This window comes from Dermacentor albipictus, chromosome 1, assembly GCF_038994185.2.
Source record: "Dermacentor albipictus isolate Rhodes 1998 colony chromosome 1, USDA_Dalb.pri_finalv2, whole genome shotgun sequence".
Lineage (NCBI taxonomy): Eukaryota > Metazoa > Arthropoda > Arachnida > Ixodida > Ixodidae > Dermacentor > Dermacentor albipictus.
This window is the reverse complement of record NC_091821.1, coordinates 491,580,985-491,595,376: the sequence shown is the minus strand read 5'-3', so window position 1 is coordinate 491,595,376 and position 14,392 is coordinate 491,580,985. Positions and strand designations below refer to the sequence as shown.

General features: G+C 47.1%; 1 protein-coding gene across 1 annotated transcript in view; it reads right to left on the bottom strand.

Moving 5' to 3' along the window:
* The window catches only part of LOC135911951 (neprilysin-like), a 178,306-nt gene that overhangs the window by 130,779 nt on the left and 33,135 nt on the right, over positions 1-14,392 (bottom strand). Inside the window, exons 5-6 of the mRNA XM_070531765.1 lie at positions 8,472-8,637; positions 2,827-2,868 (exon numbers count right to left, since the gene is read on the bottom strand). Coding sequence (XP_070387866.1) covers positions 2,827-2,868; positions 8,472-8,637 — 208 coding nt within the window. The remainder of the gene's footprint in view (positions 1-2,826; positions 2,869-8,471; positions 8,638-14,392) is intronic.

Below are 14,392 nucleotides of genomic sequence, written 5' to 3'. Positions count from 1 at the left end.
ACGTTGGTGTTCTGTTCGCGGTCTGGGCTGGGATCACGGCTTGTCGGGGGCGTCCTGTACATGGACGAAAAGCACCTCCACCAGATGTCACGTGGTAGTGACGGTGAAGAAAGAAGCAATAACACAGTAGCAATACTGTGAACGAGAAAACTAACTTTTATTGGGCGAACCTGTGCCCACAAAAACAGGCTACACTTATAGCACAACGATAGCGGCGAACACGGTCGGCGATCGTCGGAAAAACTGATCAGCGGGTCAAGCGCGTCGGCTTTTATAGATCAGTCGTCGAATGTTCCAGATTACCTGATGGGACCCGCGTGTCTTCCACAAAGTTCTACACCATTCATGTCACGCGATGAAATCTGATAACACAAGGTTCGGCGACAACAGACACGCGGATAGAAGCATCGATAACTTTCCAAAAACTTCGGATACATGCAAGCGCGTCCCGCGCTGCGCGATAAGATTTCTAAGGCGGTGAAACCTGGTCGCCCGATAAATATAAATACACGTGTCAATATTTAAGAAGCGTTTCCCTAAGCCTTACACAAAAATAAACAGTTTTATTGGTAATAGCATTCATGCCAAAATCTGTGCACACATTAGCAAGATCAGAATTCAACTCATCCTGATCATGTACACCTCTGATTTCACGAAATAAAGCATCATCCGCAATAACCTAATTTGAGTTCCACGAGTGATTACAGCGACAATGTCTCATATGAAAGAAACAGCACGGGGCCCAGAACACTTCCTCCGGGATGATGTTACAGGAAGACTGCAGGTATTGCTACCATCAACTGAAACAAACTGCGTTCGGTTATGAAGGTAATGCGAAACTAGAGACCCAAACGTCAGGAAGGTTATTATTATTAGTTCCTTGCGCAATTCTTTATTAATATCTGTCAAACGCTTCGCTAAAATCTAAGAGTACTGCGTCACAAGCATGATCTGCGCATAGGTCACACCTCCCGCCTTTGTTTTTTAACTTTTTTCCTCCGGAATTTTGGCCACACTTCTAGTGACGGCGTCACGCACGAGCTGTTGCGTTCGCCTCGTTTTGCGGCGTGCGCCACTGCACCGGACAACTCCCTGCAGAGCGAGCTCTGAGCCAGGGCGTCAAAGATCACGCGCTCTAATGCGGTGCAAAATGGCAGATGCTTTCCTTTTCTGACCGGCCGACAGCACGACGAAGTCGCGCTACATTCCGCTTGCTACGGCACAGATTGCAATAAGGACTAGACGACATTCGGTCTCTACCCGCAGGTTTTACTATTTGCTTAAATGTTAAATTGTCAAGCAACGGCGTGAACAAATAACTACTGTAGGCTTGAACCACTCTCCAAGTTACGTGTCACTGTGAGTGGCATAATGCCAATTGCGCAGGGAGATTTCTGCGTCTGACATTCACTCTACGGCTGGCAACACGCCTCCCTGGAAAACAAGGACGCGTGGCGTCTATTTGAAAATTTTAGCTGCTTCCGTGGACGTGCAGCGGCGTAATACATCGCAGACACGATGGTCAGCGTGCATTGTATACACCTTGCTGATCTGTTTAAAGGGGCCAAACCTGGCCAGAGGCTTTTTAAAAATGGAACTCTGAAACCCATGACCAATATGAAAATAAATGATATGCTTGGAATTCGGTAGTACAGACATCGGTAGACTGCGGTACATTCTGTAAAAGAGAATGGGCGTGTTTTTATGCAGGCATCGCGAAACAATGCGCAACCAGGTACTTCCCTCGGCATGTTCTTTAATTTTTTGAAGCAGTGTCTGCTGTAAGTAGTGTTATAATTACTCGTTTTTTCAATAAATTTCCAGTTAAACGCAAACGTCTGGGTCACGTCTACGCCTGCCTATTTGCTTTCAGTGCACTGCTATCACTTTACAATGCTCATTAACAGCTTGCGCAGATTTTCATTGTCTATGCCATAGCTACTATCACACTGTAAGAGATGCTTTTTTGGGCATTCTATAGGCTAGAGGAGTAATTTTTCACGGTACACTAAGCCAAAAATGTAGGTTTTTTATTATTGTAAGCGTTTCTCCAGCGTTTTCCCCCTCCACTGTGGAAAGGCCTTGTCGCACTATGCGTGCTCGTTCTAGATTTGTTGACAAAAACATTCGAACGTTGCGCGAGTCCTCCACTGTGATTAGATGGCCTATTTGACTAGAGAACATCCACGCCACAGCCCCAGCGGTAACATAAACCCGGCGAGGTTAATAAATTTATTCCCATCCACTTGACTTTGTTCTCCCTTCCAGTGCAAAACATAAGAGACGTTTCTAATGGAACCATTTACTGTTCACCAGTTTTAATGGATATTCAATTTATTGATTTAGTTTGCTTTGGCGAAAGTGTACAATTGCGAACAATTAAAAATGAAGATTACGAAATCTTCAGATGACTTGAACATTATTATTAAACAACTCAAGTGTTTTGAAATATTTTCTCTACGTGTACTATGCGTGCAGGTCTTTTTTTCATTGTATTCAACTGTTCAAGGGCTCTTCCGTATTTTTAAATTATTTACATTGAATATACAATTGGTCAGCGAGTGATGAGCGCTTTGCAACGGCAAGACATGAAATGTACCTTATAAATATTTGGAATATCTATTCGGTGTGCCTTAAAAATGATTTAACAATTGACAATTCATTAGCCATTGCATAGGCTATCGGTGCAAACTATATTTGCATTAGATGGAGTTATACCCTACGAGGAAAGCTGATTCTTATTTGTAAGAGCAGGCCATGACTGGTGCTAATTTATACCGTGCGCAGACGTAGAGAGCACGTGACCACATCATCACAACCACTTACTTGAAGTTGCGTCGGCCAATCGGTGATATTTAATGTTGTCGTCTGCAGAGAAAAGAAGAAAATTGAGCGATTTGTACATATTGTGGGAAAGCTGAAAACTCGTCCATAAATAAATTTCTCTAGTGAGTAAAAATAAATTGGTCTTTTACTTTCCAGTCGTAGGCATATGCGTAATGAGGGAGTCTAATGGTTTATCAAGGATATCCGAGAGGTTCCGAAAATACATTTCTTTTTACACGGAGAACAATGTTGACGACAGTCAAGACGCCCTTTTGTGCTGCCGTCTGTACTCTTCGCTATGTCGAAGGAAACTCACTAGCTCAACGCCAAATAAGAGAACTTTGTAAATCAAGGTTATAATAGGGACAGGCTGTTCTGCTACCTCTTGCTGCAAGGTGTTTGTTGTGTACGGCTGGCAGAGGTACGCAAGGCGTCTCTCTCATAGTGTTATTACACTGACTCTAAAGGAAAAGCTGGGTAAGAAAAGTGGCAACCGCAAAGACGGGGACATGTTGGGACCTCGCATTCTTGTAACACTAAAAATAAACAAAATATCATTCATTAACAAGCATTTACACGTAGAACGTATTATTAACAGTGCGTAATGTTCATTTCTTATATATATTTACAAAGGTCCGATGGCTATTTATAAAAGTTCGAAAAATTTACGGTGCCTCAAAGCATACATTCACAGGCGCTTGATCTAGATTGAACCGCCATAGTCAGGTAGGCTTGGGATTGCGTTCATTGCGCGTTTCACGTAAATCGCATCTCGTCGTCAGGGCCTGCGCACCTGCAAAGAGTAGCAACATGGCCACGCCGTTCCTGCTGCTATGGGGAGCTTCTTCTCTAGACTTGTTTATCTTAACCCTGCGGTGTCTCGTTCAAGAGCAAATGTTATCAATGTAGCCTGCTGCCTGCATTTCGTGCGCTCAACAGGAAAACAATGAAGCTAATGCAAAATTGTACAGGCAGCACGACATAAAAAGTAAATGTTAAAGTTGAGAGTCTGACCAAATTCTGTCTGCGTGGTATGAATAAAACACGAATAATGTGGAATGTGTGGCCGTAAATGCATACTCTGCAATTATGTTGGAGAAGGTGCACTATGTTTAATTACAGTGCAAAACGAAAGAGTACACTAAGTTAGAAAGAGAATAAAATAAAAGTGTGATGATTTAAAAGGCCAAAGAAACAAATTCGCTCACAATAAGAGGCTACGCTTTTGTCAGTCATTGATATTCATAAAGTCGTATAGCCTTGCGAACTCTTTTGATTGATATCAAATCCTAGCTTTACTCGCGATGTGCAGTGAATATGCCCGAGCAGCCCGATTTGTATAGCACACGTAATTCGTTGAAAACTACACCGAACTCCTGCGAGTGGTCCCTTTTACACACTGACGTAGTCTTTCTCACGTTTAGGATGAAACCGCGATAAGGGTCGCTTACTCCCTGCTATAAACTGAGAGTCCATGGCTCGTTCGAACAGGTGGGACTACACAGCTGACGCTGTCGAGCAAGCGGGTTCATACATCCAAATCTAGGACCTCGTTCGGGCTAGACCAGATAGTCACGAGCCTCGTTGGAGTGTCTACAGGGTTCGCCTAGCATTCGTGACCCTCGATGGCATGCAACATGTGAATTTGTTCACAAGTGTATAAGACCGTGTTTGTCCTTTGCTTAAACCATGACATGGAATATGTGGGCTGTGTCACAAGCTATTCATCAAACAAGAGCGATTTCAGCACCACGCAGAAGAACGAGCGCATCAAACATGTGGACCAAACCGAACACGTAGGTAGTGTTTACGTGCGGGGCTTGCATCCAGGCGATTCTGGCACGTATCCTCAGCCTTGCGGCTTCGGATGTCATCGATAGCCAGTTATGGCGTTAGCCAACGAAACGACAGGATCGCTCGAAGTGGAGATATTATGCCAGGCCTTGAGAGGATCGTAAAGTACATGTTGGTCTTGTGGCCGACAGCAATACCTATGGTGGCAGTATACAGTGAGCTCAGATACGGCGGAAGCCTTAATTGTAGTGACTTGCCCACTAAACTAATGCTTGGGGCCACACCACATCGTGTGTTTGGCTTAAACCTTGTAGTACCAACACAATCCGAGGGCCGGCTACTTGGGCACAATAAACGGTGCTGCCCGCGGTGTGCCAAATAGACTTGTGAGACTGTTACCAAGAGTTGGCTTCCTCACTATTCCTGAACGTAGGGACTAATGCGGCACCAGAAATTTCACCCGCCTGCCAAAAGCCAGAAGACTCATTTCATGAATAGCGCCGCTCTCGAAGACAAGTGTCGCACTGCTAGCTGGCGAGCAGGCGCAGTCTGACACAATCAGGGTAATTAATGCAGGGTAATTAAACGCGAAAATAGATGATCAGGAGTCATCAAAAAGAAAGTGAGAGAAACAGAGAGAGTAAATTGGATGCAGAAAATGGATACGAAAAACGCCATCGAGATTTACAAAAATGGCAAGAAAGAAATGAGAACGGAAAATCTGTAAGATAACACTAAGGGCAGAGCCGCCTTGCCATTTGAGGTTCGAGATGGTTGTATAAGAAGGATAGAGACATATCGGAGCAAATATTCGCAACTAGGCCAGATATGTGTCTGCTGCAGAGCAAATCCGCAGACCACTCAACACATCCTAATAGAATTCAAAAGCATTCACTCAGCTATACCCGTAGGTAACGTAAACCTTTCAGAAGCACTTGGATTTAAAGTGCACGGAAGCATCAACCCATCAGCAGTCGTAATAAGCAGGAGATGCTTATAGTTTTGGTGAAAAAAAATATCCAGCAAAGAGATTGGCAGGACCAGATCCGTTGCGGGCATAAGTATAGCGTACATGGTAGAAAGACAAGTTTCAAGGAAGAGAACAAAGATTAAGGAGATGCATGCAAACTGCAAGAATGAAAAACATGTATAGCATAGCTTATTAAGTCAAGCACTATTTGTCACCATACCGTTTCAACGTCATTTCCGCTAAATCATCATCAGCATCATCATCAGCATCACATGGGCTCGTGTGGACTTTGAGCTTTCCATCCCGACTGTACATGTTATAGTCTTGCCATTTGGCTTGAATTCATCCACACGATAAATACCGATTTCTTTCGCTGTTGTTTGCCATTTGGCTGCGTAGCGTATCGGCTTGACAAGTTATGTTAAAGGAGTTAAAATCTGATGTTCACAAGAGAACATATTTTTTCCCAGTCTTCAGCGAATAAATAGACGACGACATTTCACATGTTTCAGTTTTTAAGTCTATAGACATAAAATAGTGATAACATTCTCCCTTCAAGTAAATATCATTTGTGTGTATGTTAAACGAAGGTTTCCCAACATTCCTTGCCTTGAGGTTCCCCACCTGTCTCGCCAGTGTGCCGTGTGGTCCCTTCTCCCACCGTATCTCCTTTGTTGTTTGCGCTGTTCAATGGTGGTTTATAAACACACCGATTGTATTCTAAAATTAAAGTTCGGCATCTACAAACCGCGTAGCACCGTAGGGGGCGTCGGGCGATTTCAGTGCTACTTTTTATTGCGGACAAAGTGTAATGAGACTTAGTGGGGAATTAAACCAGCCTGTACACATAAAACGACTCCGTGGGTGCATTGGATTACCTTTAACAGTAATAACTCGTGAGCAAACCTTATGTGACCGACGCCGACGGCCAGTCGTTGTGCATCATCAATGAGACGCCGGAATCGTGAAAGTGACTTTCAGCCTGCCGGCCATGCAAATGTATTCTCGTTCAGACCACCCCGCGAGCACGAATGGAGAGAGCGCTTCGCGGACAGGTGTGGGCCTATGAATAGCGAACGATCAGTCTTGAACGCCGCTGCCATGACGGTGGTTTTTCCAAAAACTACCGAAGCGTGCCATGGGGCGGGCTGCGGTTTTTGTGAAAAGTTTTTTTTTTTTTTTGAAATTCCACCGGAAGCGGCATGGGGCGAACGGAACTTAGTTTGGGATCCCGTGTTCTAAACAACTGTAATGATTTGTAATGTTCTGTACTAATTCTAATGTAAACGCCTTAATCGCACAAGTAGGCAGCGCACTGGTGTAATTATTTTTACATTCTTTGCGTGAAACATTTTGCGCACATCGAGGCATAAAGAGGAGTCGCCGTTGCCATATAGCGTACACCAACCCCTGCTTATTACAGTTATTGAAACAACTATATGTCGTAATTATAGTCATTCAGCGAACTCGTCATAAAATTTTCCTTAAAGGAGGTTATCATGCACAAGGTCTGCCGCATGATGAATTATAACGCAGCTCTTAGAAGAAGATTTCTCCATGGCAATTATCATGTGAAACTTTATGGCGATGGCTCGGCACTGTTTAGCTTCTCATAATAGACAGCACTAATTGTGGCCATGCCGTGCCTGCAAACTTCTTAATATCACCCGCCCACCTAATTTTCTGCCGCCCCCTGCTACGCTTCCCTTCCCTTGGGATCCAGTCCGTAACCCTTATTGACCATCGGTTATCTTCCCTCCTCATTACATGTCCTGCCCATGACCATTTCTTTTTCTTGATTTCAACTAAGATGTCATTAACTCGCGTTTGTTCCCTAACCCAATCTGCTCTTTTCTGATCCCTTAATGTTACACCTATCATTCTTCTTTCCATAGCTCATTGCGTCGTCCTCAATTTGAGTAGAACCCTTTTCGTAAGCCTCCAGGTTTCTGCCCCGTAGGTGAGTACTGGTAAGACACAGTTATTATATACTTTTCTCTTCAGGGATAATGGCAACCTGCTGTTCATGATCTGAGAATGCCTGCCAAATGCACCCCAGCCCATTCTTATTCTTCTGATTATTTCCGTCTCATGATCCGGATCCGCCGTCACTACCTGCCCTAAGTAGATGTATTCCCTTACGACTTCAAGTGCCTCGCTGCCTATTGTAAATTGCTGTTCTCTTCCGAGACTGTTACGCATTACTTTAGTTTTCTGCAGATTAATTTTTAGACCCACTCTTCTGCTTTGCCTCTCCAGGTCAGTGAGCATGCATTGCAATTGGTCCCCTGAGTTACTAAGCAAGGCAATATCATCAGCGAATCGCAAGTTACTAAGGTATTCTCCATTAACTTTTATCCCCAATTCTTCCCAATCCAGGTCTCTCAATACCTCCTGTAAACACGCTGTGAATAGCATTGGAGATATCGTATCTCCCTGCCTGACGCCTTTCTTTATTGGGATTTTGTTGCTTGCTTTATGGAGGACTGCGGTGGCTGTGGAGCCGCTATAGATATGTTTCAGTATCTTCACATGCGGCTCGTCTACACTCTGATTCCGTAATGCCTCCATGACTGCTGAGGTTTCGACAGAATCAAACGCTTTCTCGTAATCAATTAAAGCTATGTATAAGGGTTGGTTATATTCCGCACATTTCTCTATCACCTGATTGATAGTGTGAATATGATCTATTGTTGAGTAGCCTTTACGGAATCCTGCCTGGTCCTTTGCTTCACTGAAGTCTAACAGATCTAACAGATCCTTTGTCTTGACAGAAGTCGGGGTTGTTGGAGAAGTATGGGAGAGGCCTTTGCCCTGCAGTGGGCGTAACCAGGCTGATGATGATGATGATGATGAATAGACAGCAGGAACGTGGCCGTACCTCGAGTGTGGCCTTTCCTTGAAGCACGAAGACGACCAAAAAGAGGACACCCGAGGCCAGGCAAGCGGCGCTGAACGCAACAAAGGGTGGCACCGCCGGTTCTTGCTCTAAGCCACCGATGTTTCCTCGAGCGTTTCTGGAAGCACCTGTATTTGCGCAGTTGTTTCTGCAATAGCGATAACAAGCGCTGAACGCTGCGGCATTGTAGCGGCTGTGAAAAATCGCGAGCAAAACAAGAAAAGCTTTAATAAAGAATACAACTCCTTACCAAGCGAACTTGCGTCCAGAAAGTAAATAACACTCAAATGACAACGACAATGACGAGAGTGGCTGTTGGTCAACAATACAAACTCATGGATCAGGTGAATGAGGTATTTGTGCATGTGTAGCCGAGAAGTCGGTGGCGCTAGCTTACAGTTGCGAACGGACAACAGCATTCGCGGCGCGTGCGCCTACTGCTTAGACAAGACTTGCGACAACATTGACGGCTTGATAAGAGTAACGATGGAGTGATAATCGATTGAAAAGCGGTTGGCGGCAAAAATCTCAACGAATGGGCGTGTAAACACAGAGGCAAGCGCTTGGTCTGGCTAATGGTGAACAGAAAGGAACATTAAGGTGAGGAAATTTGGCCAGCCTTCCCCTGCAGAAAATTGTTGCAGCCTCACAAAACTGCGCGTCACGTTATGGAAGCGTTGCAGCCAGAAGGCATGCCACTGTGCGCTCGAAGGATTGTTTTCGTTTTAAATTTGAGGAGCATAGAATTGACCGCTTGATTCAAGGTTGATTTAGATGTAATAGTAAACACGCCAAATGTGCCCCCGGCTTGTGATATTAAATAGTGCGCTGAATGTGGGGACCATCAGATGAATTTACCGCATAAATGGAGTCCATGCCAATGGTTATTAGAACGGCTACTTTATATATTTTTGTGCATCCATTACTGTAACGATGACTTGCAGGCCATGGTGACGGAAAACTGAACAGAATTTCCCTCGTTTAGAACTGCAACTCCTTCTTTTCTTCCTCCTCCGAGTTTCATTCTTGCATGCAGAGTGCCTCGTCAGCGGCAAGTGCATATAATATTTACTCTTGTTAGAACGTATTTTCTGACAAAAGAATATGTATTGCACCTAGCACTGCTCCGTCCTTTTGGTGAATTTCTCCAATGATTTAGGGAAATAGCACTATCAAGGTAAAAAAGGTTCCCTGAAACGATTTTATGGTTTTGTACAAACGCACTAAGGTGTTAGAGTAGGTCCTTCTGATCATTATTTGACGTATCTAAGTGATCCGCATGAAGCGTGTAATTTATTATAAGGTTTTAAAAATGTACGTCGGTGCCGGTCGCAGCAAACCGCTCGGCTCAATTTTCAGCCGCCCCTAACCATTTGACGTAAATTGCCCTAATGATACTAGTAGGGCGAGCTATCCGACTTGCTACCTAGGGCTCGTCATCAATAATTTTTCCAACTTTATAGAGGCAAGAAATCTTGTTCGTAAGAGTTAGAATGGCAGGTAATTTGTTTATTTTCATAGAAATACACATAGAATGCAAAAGAGCAATTTCTCACTGCACTCAAGCACTTCCGACACACGGCAAGTGTCGGCTGCTTGTGTTACAACGTGCTGCATGTTGACGAGAGTTCCGGGTCAACGTTGCTCTCGACGTTTATTTTCGCAATAAGCATGGTTCACCCTAATTACGTTGTGGGTCGCAAACGTAACGACTGGCAATATGTCAAGCTGCGACATCGCGTCGCTCTGGAAGGCCGCAGACGAGCGGAGTGGCTGCAGCGCCTCGGACTGTCGCTCTCAGATCGGTGCCAGGCCTTGCGCGTTTGTGGCCGTCATTTTACGCCGGTGGATTACTACCACAATAGTGTTTCGCGTGTCCTGTACTCGATTAAACGCAAGCGCAAGCGGGCTAAGCCTGGCCGTTTGATTGTGTATTTTTACGGGATGAGCAGAGCCACAAACGTGAATTGCCTGCACGCTGCAGCCACCTGCTGCCACGAGCTCAAGTCAGGTGTTCACGTCTTACTTTCTACGCCCTACCTTCTTTCCTTTTGTGCTTTCAACATCTCCTGTGGCGTTGACAAACACCTGCCCTGAGTCAAAACAGATCAGGTCCACTTACTTTACTGGAGGAAGAAGAAGCATGTCCTTGCTGCGGACGCGTCCGCGCTGGCTCCCGCTTTCTCGCCAATTTAAATGTGCCTGTTGCCCAGTTTTGTGCCTTTTCTACTCGGAATCGGATTCTTGAAGTTCTCTTCTACCTAGGGAGACCACATTTCGGCAAGTGCGTGACCTCTGGACTTTTTTACGAGTGATTTCAGCTCTCGCCGCCCCGCTTCGGGCTCTAAGCCTAACGGCGAGTACGGCCGCCGCCATTAACCCACGTCTCGACTCCGACCAAGCCGCCGCCGACCCCAGACGTCCCCGCGCCCACCCCGGCTGTGGTGGCCTCCAGCGATCACAACAAACGAGCCTTCCACCCAACAACGACCCTACAGCGATGGCATACGAAGTCAATGGGCAAGACACGAGCCCGGAAGACTTCACCGCAGACGCAGGGTGGACTATCGTGGCGCCGCGCCCGTCAGTAATCAAGACTGCGTTGAGCCAGCCCAACCTCGTTAACCATCAACGAAAGGGAGGAAATACGAACGGAACTGTCTCAACAGCCAGAAACGCCTTGATAAAAGCAAGCAGGATGCCCGCGCTGCCCCAAGATGACATCAAGATCGTGATTCGCATACGTGGCGGTATCAACATAGCCAAGGTAGGCCAACTTACGGTCACCAAAGCAATTTGCATGGCTGCTTGCATCGAATCTACCGAGCGAAGCGAGGACACGATATGCCCCAATTTGAAGCAGAACATCATGGTGGTCAGCACACCGTCCGAAGCGAACGCAGCAAAATACCTCAGGATCCGCAGCATTTCCATAGGAGAGCAAACGTTTGAAACCACTGCATATAGGACGGCGCCGCACGAAACATGCAAAGGCGTTATAAGAGGGGTTCCGCTCGATGAGACGCAGGACTCCATAAACCGCAAGATCGTTAACCCACGCAACCCGCTCGCTCTGGCGGCAAAGAGAATCAAGGAAACTGGCACGGTCATCATCGCCTTCGACGGCTTTCGAGTCCCGAACTATGTCAGATACGACAACGCCCTGATCAAGTGTTCCCTTTACCGCAAGCAGATCGTCATGTGCCATGTGTGCGGCAGACTCGGCCATCGTGCCGACGTATGCCCCTCGCCTGACGACGCAATTTGCAAAGGCTGTGGACTAGCTAACCCTATCGCAGGTCATGTGTGCACCTCGATCAAATGTGCGCTCTGCGACGGAAATCATGTCACGGCAAGCAAGGAATGCAACAACCGCTTCCAACTCCCCTACGTCGTCCGAAGAAGACGAGTTGAAAGAAAAATTGCAGCAAACGCAAGCAACAGCACCACGAGATCAGGGCCCATCGCCCTGAGTCAGCACGACTTCCCGCCGCTCAAGGACGCCGAGTGTAGCGCCATCAACCACAACGTGGCCGCCAACGCAGATGCTCGCTTGTCCGGCGAGCGGGGCCGCTCGAGATCAAGGAACCGCGGTCGCCTGTCGTCACGATCGCGAGGACGCTCCAGGAACCCGAGCCAGAGATCCTCGTCAAGGATACGATTCGCCCCCAGCCCACGAGTTGGCGGTGATGACCGGTTGACGTGGGCCCAACGAGTTCAGCAGCACCAACAACAGGAGCTACAAGAACAGCAGCACCAACAGCAGGCCGCCAGCCAGGTGAGTCCGATGGCACGGCCAGAGCAAGTAGAAATAGCAAATACGATTAAAAGACTAGAACACGAAAACAAAGAGTTAAGGCAAACCATCACACAACTTGTCGAGGAAATCAGACAACTCAAAACGCCACCACCCCCCGACTCTAATCAAACCGAAGTCACATCAGAACCCATGGTAGTGGAAGTACCGGTCGCGGAATCCATGCGCAATCCGCATAAGAGAAAAGCCGTGACAAACACACATTCATCGGGCACGGACAGCGACATTAGGGAAATCAAGGAACTGCTCAGCGGGCTTGCAACTACCGTCGCGTCACTAAAGGAAGGGCAAGACAAACTTGCGACGAGAGTAGGGACCCTCAAGGAAGGTTACGACAAGATAACGCTACAGATCAACCACATGATGGAGACGATCAACATCCATGGTGCAAGGCTCAACGTGCTAGAAATGGCAGACCACCCACCTGTGACGTCACAGCCTGCTATCACCAAGCTACTTCGGGCGTTGTCGCTCGATAGACATAGCAACAACGTGGCCTCACAAAGGCCACCCAACGCCAACAACAAAGATGGCTGTGCAAACTGAAACGTTTCGCCTTTGGCAATGGAATTGTAGGGGCTACGTCCGTAAAAAGGCCCCCCTGCAACAATACATTCGAGCCAAAAAAGACAAACCCCAAGTCATTCTCCTACAAGAGACAAATACCGCTACACCTTCGCTACCCGGCTATGACGTGACCGCAACCACACCGCAACACAAATGTAGAGGTATCGCCACGTTGGTCAGCAACAAGCTGGCCCACACGACACACAACGTTAATCACGACCGCAGCAATTGCGAATTCATTCTCACGGAAGTCTTCCCTAGAGCCAAGAACGCCAAGAGCATATTCATCCTAAACGTTTACAGCAGCCCCAAGCACAGAGCACAAAAATTTAAGCAAATACTCCAGCTCGCCCGCAACCGTGCCGGCGACAACCCCGTGATCGTGGCCGGGGACTTCAACGCCCCTAACACGGCCTGGGGATACGTCGCCAGCAGAGCCAAAGGCAAGGACTTGCTAAACGACGCCGATGAACTTGACCTAACGCTCATCACGAACGCCGAGCACCCCACAAGAACGGGTAACTCGGTCAACCGCGACACAACGCCAGATCTCACTTTCGTCCGCAACGTTCCAAACTATCAGTGGAACAACCTGGTCGAGGATCTCGGCAGCGATCATCACATTGTTGAGACAACAATTGACACCCCATCCAGAGAACCCAGGAAAATGACGTACGTCGACTGGGACAAGTTCTGCGAGTTCAGACACGAACGCCCAACAGGCAAAGAATCAATGGAACAATGGACGTCGCAACTAAAGGCCGACATTAAGGCGGCCACGAAAGAAATAGAGACAGATCTTCCCGTTCATAGCATGGACAGCCGACTGGCCCACATGCTCGAAGCCAAACAATCGCTCACCAGGAGATGGAAAGAACAAAGACACAATCGACGGCTCAGGAAAAGAATTTCTTCCCTCAACCGGCTGATTGCAGAATATTGCACGCAACTATCTAACCAGCAATAGAACGAGGTGTGCGACGCCGCGGACGGCCGCATCAACAGCGGGACGACGTGGCACCTGCTCAAACATCTTTTAGATAGAACCAAAACCAAAGCGGACCAGGGTCGTACGCTGAACAAGATCATGCACGAGGAACTCAAAATTACTACGGAAAATGAGCTCATTGACCGTCTCGCCGACAAGTACCTCCCGCTGGCCAAAAATATTAGAGGCACGACCGCCGATGCATATCGCGGCAAAGCCAACCCAGAGCTTGATCGGGACTTCTCAACCGAAGAGATACGCACGGCCCTTCAGAACCTAAACAGCAAGTCAGCGCCGGGGCCGGATGGCGTAACTAACAAGGCACTAAGAAACCTCGACGAAACATCAATCGAAACCCTCACAGAGGAAATCAACAACATCTGGAGGAATGGAGCACTACCAGAAGACTGGAAAACGGCCCTTATCGTGCTCATCCCAAAGCCTGGCAAGGCGCCCAACATCAATAACCTCAGACCTATCTCGCTGACGTCTTGCGTCGGCAAGGTAGCCGAGCACGCGGTCCTAGACAGG